This window comes from Megachile rotundata, chromosome 11 (genome assembly GCF_050947335.1).
Source record: "Megachile rotundata isolate GNS110a chromosome 11, iyMegRotu1, whole genome shotgun sequence".
In the NCBI taxonomy this organism is placed as follows: Eukaryota; Metazoa; Arthropoda; class Insecta; order Hymenoptera; family Megachilidae; genus Megachile; species Megachile rotundata.
This window is the reverse complement of record NC_134993.1, coordinates 14837832-14848137: the sequence shown is the minus strand read 5'-3', so window position 1 is coordinate 14848137 and position 10306 is coordinate 14837832. Positions and strand designations below refer to the sequence as shown.

Genomic DNA, 10306 nt, shown 5'->3' with positions numbered 1-10306 from the left:
TCCGTGTCATGAGTAGACTAATGTTCTTCCTTAAACCACAGACATGTGTATATTTATACTACTTATGTTTTATATGTGATATCTGCATATCTTACTGGATATCATTTTGTAAATTCGTTTATTTGAATAATTAGACTTGTGGATTTAGCAATTTTTGGGGAGCATTATCCGTAATCGAGAAGGAAGAAATTTTCGGAATAATTTTATCGACGTGACGTACCTTCTATCGGCTGTGTATCATGTGTAGAGGAAGATGAATTCTACGTTATCAACTCATGTTATATACAGATTACTCGACTAATAAATTTAAACAATTCGATATGTACACTAGAAACATAACACGTATCATAAATCATAAGTTATAGTCATGATAAATCTCAAATAATTGCAACACTTCAAATATATAGCGCGTTTTCTAAAAAAGATACGCCTAGCGCAATCTAGCAGTGAACGCCGAAATTAAAGAAACACAAAATTACGATTCTCAGCAAAATTATAAATTTTTTCGCAGTGTTCACGCTTGCAAATTCTTCTGCAGCCTCAATAATAATAGAATAACAACTTTTGATTAAGCTGTAAGCGTTAGAAACGGAAATGAGAAAAAGTAGCATTTCATGGACCTAAAAAAGTCTAGCCATCTAGCGGTGAAAGGTGGGAACTAATGGAACTAAATTTCTATTATACCTTTAATACAAATTTTGCATTTATCGATATTTGTAATTTACCAATATCATTAAAACGCTTAAAAATTAATTAGTCATGTATTTCTAAGCGTATTATGGTAATTTCAGTAAAAAAAGTCGATATTCAATACATAAGTATGAAATCGATGGGGCAATTCGGAAAAGTACTACTAGCGCCATCTAGCGGTAGGAATCAGGAACTAATTTTCGAGTAACAGGAGCGCAGAATAGTAAAAGAGGTATGCGGAGTAAGAGGTAGCTCCCGCGCAAACCAGTGCGCATGCGCGGTAACAGGTGTACCGTGCAGCCACGCGCATGCGCAGTAGCGGCGTCACCTTGCATATGCAATAATTATATATGCAAAAATCGTTAATTACTCATTTCCTGGGCACAATTTATGAACTTTTACGAATAAAGAATGTACTGTGATCCTTTAGCTACTTTCTCGTATACTATTTGTTCAGAATCGTGGTCGCAGTAATTAGTTATTAATGAATTTTGTACCGCAAGTCGGCGCATCATACGGTATACATGCGCTAATTAAAATTATTAATTACGCATTTCCTGAGCATAATTTATGCACTTTTATGATTAAAGAATAAAGAGTGGTCTCTTAGCAACTTTCTCATATCATATTTGTCCACATTATTGTTCTCTGTAATTAGTTATTAATGAGTTTTCAATTGCAAGTCGGCCGCGTCATTTGGTACACGACAGCTAATTAAGAAAAATTAATTACTCGCTTTGTAAACACATTCTATGAACTTTTATGATTGAATAATGATCAGTGAGTCCTTAGCTAATTTCCTATACTATATTTGTTGGGATTATTCACGTATTTAGTGTACTACAATTTCAGTCGCAGTGAGTGTTAATATCTAATTAACTACAATAAAAATCTGAACAAATATGACGTGAGAAATTAGCTATGCAATTACTGACCATTCTCCAATCATAAAAGTGCATAAAATATAATTAGAAAACGCGTAATTAATTATTCCGTATTAGCTCATATGACGTGCCGACATCCGGTTGAAAATTCATTAATAACTAATTACTGGAAGCAATAATCTGAACAAATATGATATGAGAAAGTAGCTATGGGATCACTCTTCATTCTTCAATCATAAAAGTACATAAATTATACCTAGGAAATGTGTAATTAACGATTTTAATCAGCGCATGTATACCGCGCACCGTGCCGACATGTGACACAAAAATCATTAATAACTAATTACTCTCGACACAAATCTGAACAAATAGTATATGAGAAAGCAGCTAAAGGATCACAGAACATTCTTTAATCATAAAAGTTCATAAATTGTGCCCAGAAAATGAGTAATTAACGTTTTTTGCATATATAATTATCGTGTGTATAAGGTGACGCCGCTACTGCGCATGCGCAGTGGTCTGCGCAGGACACCTGTTACCGCGCATGCGCACTGGTTTGCGCGGGAGCTACCTCTTACTCCGCATACCTCTTTTACTTTTCTGCGCTCCTGTTACTTGAAAATTAGTTCCTGATTCCTACCGCTAGATGGCGCTAGTAGTACTTTTCCGAATTGCCCCATCGATTTCATACTTATGTATTAAATACCGACTTTTTTAACTGAAATTACCATAATATGCTTAGAAATACATGACTAATTATTTTTAACGATATTAGTAAATTACAAATGTCGATAAATGCAAAATTTTATTAAAGGTATTATCGATATATAGTTCCATTAGTTCCCACCTTTCACCGCTAGATGGCTAGACTTTTTTAGGTCCATGAAATGCTACTTTTTTCATTTTCGTTTCTAACGCTTACAGCTTAATCAAAACTTGTTTTTCTATTATTAGTGAGGCTACGGAACAATTTGCAAGCGTGAACACTGTGAAAAAATTTATAATTTTGCTGAGAATCGTAATTTTGTGTTTCGTTAATTTCGGTGTTCACCGCTAGGTGGCTCTACCTGTATCGTCTTCATTCGTTTTTGAAAAGATTTCTATTTTTATACCTTTATCTATACTTACCTTTTATGTTTCAAGTGTCCAAAAATTAAGAAATGAAGAATTCAATGTTATAGATACTAGATATTTCTATTTTTATACCTTTAACTATAATTAGCTTTTATGTTTCAAGTGTCTAAAAATTAAAGAATCAATTCATTTAACCTTACAGATACTAGATAATACTTATAGGTAAAATGAACACTCCATTTTTAAAAACAATTCTTTTAATCTCACATACAAATTAATACATTTCAACCAGTCTGTTTTCACAAAAGCACACATCTCGCACGTGAAAGTATAAAATTGTTCTACATTAACTTATAATTGAAATTATAGGAACGAGCACTGAAGATTCTAAAAATTATTGTTAAGGCACTTTGGCTAAGAAGAATTTAGCCGTAGTTGTTAGCGCCACAGTCAAACATACTTAACACGAAGCTGCCGAAATATCACTTGTACAGTCCTTAAAATACATTCGTACCGCCGCCAAAATGTATGAGAACAAAGACTTCCGTTATTAACATCGCTATTCTGGGACGGTACATTCGCACATTAACACATTGATAATTGTTAGTTTTTCTCGTGTTCTCGCCACGAATTACAAACGTTCGTCTCTTTTTCTGAATTTATACATCTAATACAAAAACAATATTAATTACAGGCTACATTTTCAGACAACGCAAGGATTTTTCAGGTACTTGTGAGATAAATTGGAAAGAGTTTTCCCTGAGATTGTTGGCAGCACCGTTAACGACCAAGTCGTCATCCTCGTCATCCCTGACATCGATTTCAGCATCCTCGAGGTCGATATTAAAGTCTCGGTTACCCATTAACGTCGTGAGACACATATTTTGCTCTTTTATCCTCGAACGCACTAACAATTCCAGCGTGAACAGATGTTCGTCATGCGCTTCTGGTAGATAACGGTGCATAAACTCAGCTAATCTGCACAGAACATGAAACGAGTGAAAATATTATCGGCAGATACATTTTACAGGCAGGAGAACCGGATTAAGATTTTTAGACATATTCTTTTTTCTGAACCTTGGGCTTTTAAACTTTGAGATCATTGAAACTGAGTTATAATTTTAGAACTGTGACTGAGAATTTTTAATTTTAGAAAGTATGGTCCAATAAACTTGGCAATGGAAAACTACCGTGGTAGTCCCCTCGTTCAATTCATCTCAATATTTAATCCAGCCCTAGCTCGAGTAAAATGATTAAACGTAATGCGACATTCATGCTAACCGTAAAAGGTATTCAACGTTGTGACCGCTTGGGCCAGAACATTCAGAGATTTGTTTTGCTATATTATGTAGGGGCGCGTCGCCAAGCCAGTGTTCATTTTTGTTGGTAGCTATATAAAGGATCACAGGAAACTTTCTGTTTCCCCCGCGGCCATAAAACGTTGTAATCGTAGTCATATATCCTCCTAAAGTGCATTCGCGATTTTCCAAATATGGCAGAGCTGCGCTATCCTGGACTTCAAACGCACGACCATAAACAATACCCTGTTGACAAAGAGAACAGCTGTGATTTATTGCGAAACAAATGTTTGTCAATGGCCAGTAATTAAATGAAAGTATACGATCTTAAGTTATAAAAATAATTAAAAATTACCTCCGTCTCCTCGACCAATGTAGCCACGCGTCCAGGCTGCAAGAAAAAGAAAATAAATCATTATTGATCGATGAACAAATATAACGGAAACAATGAGAAGCTTAGCAACTGGTATGACGTAAATAAGTAGCACAAATACAGGACACAAAATTGTGTTCGAAAGATATCGGTTTCTACAAGTTGTAACTGGTTTCGCATTAATCGAATACTGTAACGCGAAACCAGGAGAAATTCTGGTTTTTAATAATAGATAACTGGTATAACTCACGATACTATTTTCTTTCATTTCCTAATTTATCTATAGATTTTGTAACTTCCGGAGACCGCCATATTTTTAATGGGACGCCATATCACTTCCGGTTTGTTACTCGTGAGAACAATACAAAGTCTTATCAGTTTATAAGAGAATTTAATTAACGCGGTACAATTGATAGAAAGCAATAAATTCAATCTCTGAAACTGCATTATATCAATTGGAGAAATTGGATCTATGGGTGAAACTCTATCCGATTTCCATTACTCTTAATAGGAACATCCGTAAGTACCCATTGACGGTACATTTCCGTGACCATTATATATAATTTAAGAAAAGCTATTTTGCTCTTACATACGTCGCTGAGGTAATATAATCTTTATCGATAAAATGTCACAAGACTTTTTACGTACATTTCATGAAAACATTTCTCTAATTTCGATACATTGTGACCACTAAGTGCCAAGTGGAATCTCATGTTTATAACGCAGTAGTAGCTTGCCAAAACCTCGTAAAAGTATTCACGTGGCGGATTCATGAACGCAAAATTTAAAAATATAAATAGAATTAAGTCGCACGAGGAGCTATATGCGTGGTCAATAGACTCTAATCGACGGAAATGAAAATTAGCATCAACTAGTAACAGGTACGGTTTGAAAAAAGAATTCCATAATAAATTTCCGGAAATATAGAAGTGGAAACAAAAAAATGTTGTGGGATAGATAAATTGAAGTCATCGACTCATTTACGTCATTGCAACTATCAGCATTACATTAGCACGTATTATTTACATTTTTTCAGAAGGTCACGTGACAACGTGTAAATTACGTGAAGTACAGAGAAGTAATAAAAAACCGTTCGCAACTTACGTTTTCAAGGGTACCACGATGGGTGGTGTTCCCTTGCCAAAATTTTCTGCTAAATCCCTTGATGTATCCTACGACGCTTCTTTTGTACTCGAAACCAGGATACCAGCACAAAGATCCGTATCCGAACACCCACAGGCCAGTGTTCTCGTTCCTGCTTTCCATTTTAAACGTTCGAAAAACGTGACCGAATCGTCCGGTTCACAATCTGAATACGGGCCTCTAATTCGACTTGATCTAGCTTTTATCCTCAAATCTAAGCATATCTTATTGGATTCCAAACGCGTATCGTACTTCTTATCTTCGATAAATGTTTTCTTTTTGTATTAAAACGATCTTGCAGAAACGGTGTGTACACTTTCCCCTTCCCACGCATTTGACAATATTTACTAATGTCTAAAGAGACACGCATCAAATATTTGACGTTTGATATTCAAATGAGTGCATCCTCGTGCGGATGTACGTAAACTGACCCTCTAATGTAAACGATTTCACAGTCAATGTGTTTTAGAATTATCGCGAAAACTTGTCTTTTTTCGTGTTTCTTTATCTTTCAAACGTTGCAGCGAATGATCATCAATTTGGCAAATGCGCGGCACGTGGCTTTAATGGTCTTTTCCCTCCAAACCGTCCAACACTGTAAAGCTCAACTGCTAAGAAACTCTTCTTCCCGCTACAATATACTAATTTTCTTCCTCCCACTTTTGTTCCACAAATTTGCGAGTTTTGTTTTGCTATTCATCGTTGGACCACGTGTCTATTCTCTTTATATCTTCTATTTGGCGGTACTTCAATATCTTCGATGCCATTTTCCAGTTGACGTGTCGTATCTCGGTGTTTATCGTTATTTAGTTTCCCGTCAAGTTAATCTTTCGAAATTTCGTTTGATCCATGATCCATGGTTTCCTCGAAGAGTCATTAAAAGCTGGACGATGGTATCTCGTGATTTCTGTATATCTGTCGGTTTCTATAGATTGAATCGATCGATACGACTTTTGTAAATGTTTCATTGAAATTGGGAAAATTATGGTACACCAAAGACATGAAGAAATTTTGAAAAAAAAAAGAAGTCGAATATGACAGACACACCGTACGGGAGCTTGACCGAGACTGCCGGCTGTCGGGCGTACACCTCTATTCATAAAAAGAGATGGATACAAGGCGATGAAGAAAGGAATAGGGAAAAGGTGGCAACCAGACAAGGAAGAACGATCGTACGAGGAGAGAGTGGGAGAACGGATGAGACGGATGATGAAACCAGAAGTGCGATTGACGTACACCACAAGTTGCATGTCCAAATTGTATAGACACTCTACGCGCGTAGACAATTGTCGGTTACTTGAACATGATTAGATCTTAATTGCATAACAACCGTATTTCAAATGTTTTATTGCAAAATTGGCGAGAATCAAAAGAACGATTGAATGTGAGACAAATTAATTTCGTGCAAAAATCTGATTATTGCACAGTTATTTAGAACAAGATTAGTTTGTATATCAGTGAGCATAATAGGTTTCGAAATTAGAACACTTGAAATTGTTCAAGTTTATTATCCAATTTCAATTGAATTTTCATTGAAGAAAATTAACTTTGCATCAGATGGTAAGCTCTTTTTTTGCTACAGAGGTCGCTAGCTGTGTAAGACCATTATTGCTTACCAGCAAAACTAAATGAAAAGTCCCTATCGTTTTAACACCATGTGATTTCCGAATCAGCTGATGTTTGAGATATCCGATTGTTGTTGACGGGCATTTGAATTTCCAAATTTTTGAACGATAAACTTCGAACATAATTCTCACTGCTTCAATAAAGGTAAAAATCTAACGAGTTACACAACTTGCACGTGGAAAGAACGCTAAATCATTATCAACAATGTTTTATTTACTTCACGTATCTCTTACTTAAATATATCCATAATCACTTTAAAACATGACCTGTTGCACGCTTTATTAAGTTCTTAAGGTAAATCATGCACAAGGATACACCGCCATCCTCACCAGACATGAATAATCAGATGGAAGACGAAGATATGGTTTACATAGGTGATGTAGAAGAAGTAATAGATACATATGATACAGGAGAAATTGAAGATGAAGATGGAATGGAAGAAGATGCTCCAGAGGAAGGAGATGCAATTTTTGTGTTTAATGGTCATAAACGAGGTTAATAATGTTCAAATTGTTAGTTTAATTCAGATATTAGGCCAAAAACATAATTTTGTTATATAAAATTGTAGGTTCTGTCTTTTGCGGTTCTTTGACCAAAAATGGAAAGTTGGCTGCTACAGGAGGAGAAGAGGATAAAGCTTATGTCTGGAATACATCGACTGGAGAAATTATTCTTGACTGTGTGGATCACAAAGATAGTATTATTTTTTCAGAATTTAATCATGATGAATCGTATTTGGCTACTGGAGATATGAGCGGTATGATACAAGTTTGGAGAATGTCTGACAAAGTCAGAGTTTGGAACTACAATATGGGAGATGCAACAGTTGGTTTATTACATATTTTCTATGTGTCTAATGTGATTATGAATATTAGTAAAGTATGTCATTACAGTGGATGAAGTGGCACGTGGCTGCAAATGTCTTATTAGGAGGGTCTGTGGATGGAGAAGTATATATGTGGAAAATACCTGATGGAGACTGTAAGGTCTTTCAAGGATTTGGATGTAGGGCAGAGACTGGTGCAATATTTCCAGATGGTAACTGTCTTTGAACTGTCTTTCTGAATCTTAAGTATTGCAACTTAATTGAAATTGAATTTATTTATGGTTTAGGTAAACGCATTGCGGTAGGTTATGAGGATGGAGTTATTAGAGTCATAGATTTAAAGTCTGGTTCTGTGCTGTCATCTGTCTCCTCTGTAATGGGTCATACTTCCACTATAACTACAATTGATTGTCATTCAGACAACAATCTAATACTCTCTGCAGCTGTGGATGGAAAAACAATAATAAGCTCATCAAACACGGGCAAGGTAATAAAAATCACAGTTTTTGTATCAACCAACATTAAAATAATGCAATTTTAAAATCACAGATTATTTCTGTTCTGCAAAGTCTTAATAATCGTGAACAAAATAACAGTACCAACACTGATCAAGTGGCTGGAAATAGTGAAGGAAATAATGATAGCAATTGGGTAGAAACAGCAGCTTTCTGTAAAGATTCTACATTTCAAGTTGCTGCAACTGGAACTGTTAATGGAGAAATTTTTATTTGGGATATCTCAAAACAGGTACTATTACTTTCTCTTTTCTACTTGAATATAACTATATTTCCAACCTTATATCAATAATTTTTACTGAAACTATATAGATACTCCGTCAAACGATAGAACAAGAAAGTGGTGTATCTAAAATCTTGTGGAAAGGAAATACCGCTATTCTGTTTTCAACAGGATTGGACGGTATTCTTAGGTGTTTCGATGGACGAAATGGTCAGTGTATACGATCATTTAAAGGTCACACTGCAGATATTCTTGATCTATATATATCTGAGTAAGTAAAAATAATTGTGAATATTGTTCTGTTTGTAATATTATAACAAGTGTTTTTTTAGGAATGGAGAAAAAGCTTTGACAACATCTGACGATTCTACAGCTAGAATTTTTGATATTTCATCTCTACCTTAATGTAATCTATTATATAGTGAAAAATATACAATTTTTGTTATTGTTTGAAATATACATACATTTTATGAAAGTTGTTCATATACCATACTTTGTTTTCTCTTCTAATTAAAAACCAAGATTATTTACTTTTACGTGGGTTAACTTCACCCAATCTGTATCAAGAGAATATCTTTTACCTCTCCAATTAAAATGAGTTGGAGCATTTTCTTCGCCATTTTCAAACTCGAATTGTGAGCTAAGTTCAATTGCAAGTTTTGATGCTACTAAACCAATTTTTCCCCCTTTGGCTGGTGCAGGATGATATATTCTACCTGAGTGAACATTCATATATAATTTGTCTGGTTGAAACTTAACCTGTAATTATTCCTTTCCTTCATTAACAGTTAACTATGAACCAATACAAATACTATTAAAAGTTCAATCTACCTGTAGTAGCTTTTCTACACGAGCATAAAATAGGACATCGGTAACCTCACCCGTTAAATCATCTTTTGTTTGAACAATTTTTGTAAAAACAAATGGCAAATCATCGCATCTGACAAAATTAAGTTCCCTTCCACAACGAGATATATAAGGAAAATCCTCTGTATATCTGTTAGTAACATTTATGCCCAAGTTCTTGAAAAAGAAAATCAAAAACTTTGTATCTAAAACGACATATTTTATATGATGTGTGATGTATGTATAAAAGATTACTTCAAAATTTATGCAAACCTTTGAAACATGAGGTAAAGTTTTTCACACGAGCATCATCCAGGAACAACTATAGTATAGAAAGCATAGAAAATATAATTTCATAATCTTTAAAACTTTAACAAATCTAATCCAGAAAATAAATTATACCATGCCTTCATGATTTATATAATAAAAATATTCCCTAATTCCAGGTTGTGGTGACTGTCCTTGCACATAGTTTACATAATGTCTGTTGAATATTTTCGGAAACAATGCTTTACTTTCATTTACAAGTGTACGTGAACACAAAATTCGAAACATTTTTAATTTTACGAACTGACAATACGAAGATTGTAACCTCTGTCCTAAATGTTTACAAATACGTCATGAGACGTCATTATGTCATTCGTAACGTAATAAGTAAATCGTACGTAATAATACGGCATTTGCCAACCGCTCTATTAATAAGTTACGATGCAGTTCCTGATAGCGAGTTTTTGAATATTATTTATTTTGATAAGCAACACCGCCTGATACTTGCTACAGCAAAATTCAATTGACCGAGGAACTGGTG

The 10306-nt window shown here is 34.7% G+C and overlaps 3 protein-coding genes across 4 annotated transcripts; 1 reads left to right on the top strand and 2 right to left on the bottom strand.

The window, feature by feature from the left end:
- Nucleotides 1-2887: 2887 nt before the first annotated feature.
- On the bottom strand, nt 2888-6508 carry LOC100878950 (putative glutathione-specific gamma-glutamylcyclotransferase 2). Its single transcript, XM_003699913.3, has 4 exons — nt 5424-6508; nt 4302-4337; nt 3930-4192; nt 2888-3626 (listed from the first exon to the last, which is right to left on the bottom strand). The coding sequence occupies exons 1-4, from the start codon at nt 5583-5585 to the stop codon at nt 3344-3346; spliced, it is 744 nt and encodes a 247-aa protein (XP_003699961.2). The 5' UTR covers nt 5586-6508; the 3' UTR covers nt 2888-3343.
- A 772-nt stretch (nt 6509-7280) lies between these two features.
- Nucleotides 7281-10286, bottom strand: LOC100881698 (UPF0598 protein CG30010). Of its 2 annotated transcripts, none has more exons than XM_076537434.1 (5): nt 9901-10286; nt 9772-9820; nt 9484-9704; nt 9234-9411; nt 7281-8357 (listed from the first exon to the last, which is right to left on the bottom strand). In XM_076537434.1, exons 1-5 carry the CDS (start codon nt 10051-10053, stop codon nt 8326-8328), a joined length of 633 nt encoding a protein of 210 aa, XP_076393549.1. In that variant the 5' UTR covers nt 10054-10286; the 3' UTR covers nt 7281-8325. The 2 variants fall into 2 exon arrangements, with proteins under 2 accessions (XP_076393549.1, XP_003699984.2); XM_003699936.3 differs by having other exon boundaries at nt 9117-9411; nt 9901-10285.
- Nucleotides 7390-9127, top strand: LOC100878843 (angio-associated migratory cell protein). Its single transcript, XM_003699912.3, has 7 exons — nt 7390-7582; nt 7657-7913; nt 7982-8126; nt 8202-8401; nt 8464-8661; nt 8742-8923; nt 8985-9127. The coding sequence occupies exons 1-7, from the start codon at nt 7390-7392 to the stop codon at nt 9055-9057; spliced, it is 1248 nt and encodes a 415-aa protein (XP_003699960.2). The 3' UTR covers nt 9058-9127.
- Nucleotides 10287-10306: the final 20 nt, after the last annotated feature.

Bases quoted from the DNA above. Each gene is read 5' to 3' on its own strand.
- LOC100878950 (XM_003699913.3), bottom strand. From the start codon at position 5,585: ATGGAAAGCAGGAACGAGAACACTGGCCTGTGGGTGTTCGGATACGGA. The intron at 4,338-5,423 runs GTAAGTTGCGAA...TTTTTCTTGCAG, and splicing joins ATCGTGGTACCCTTGAAAAC to CCTGGACGCGTGGCTACATT. The intron at 3,627-3,929 runs GTTAGCATGAAT...TGTTCTGTGCAG, and splicing joins AACGTTGAATACCTTTTACG to ATTAGCTGAGTTTATGCACC.
- LOC100878843 (XM_003699912.3), top strand. From the start codon at position 7,390: ATGCACAAGGATACACCGCCATCCTCACCAGACATGAATAATCAGATG. The intron at 7,583-7,656 runs GTTAATAATGTT...ATAAAATTGTAG, and splicing joins GTTTAATGGTCATAAACGAG to GTTCTGTCTTTTGCGGTTCT. The intron at 8,924-8,984 runs GTAAGTAAAAAT...GTGTTTTTTTAG, and splicing joins CTTGATCTATATATATCTGA to GAATGGAGAAAAAGCTTTGA.
- LOC100881698 (XM_003699936.3), bottom strand. From the start codon at position 10,053: ATGTTTCGAATTTTGTGTTCACGTACACTTGTAAATGAAAGTAAAGCA. The intron at 9,705-9,771 runs GTTTGCATAAAT...ATGTCGTTTTAG, and splicing joins CTTTACCTCATGTTTCAAAG to ATACAAAGTTTTTGATTTTC. The intron at 9,412-9,483 runs GTAGATTGAACT...GAATAATTACAG, and splicing joins GTGTAGAAAAGCTACTACAG to GTTAAGTTTCAACCAGACAA.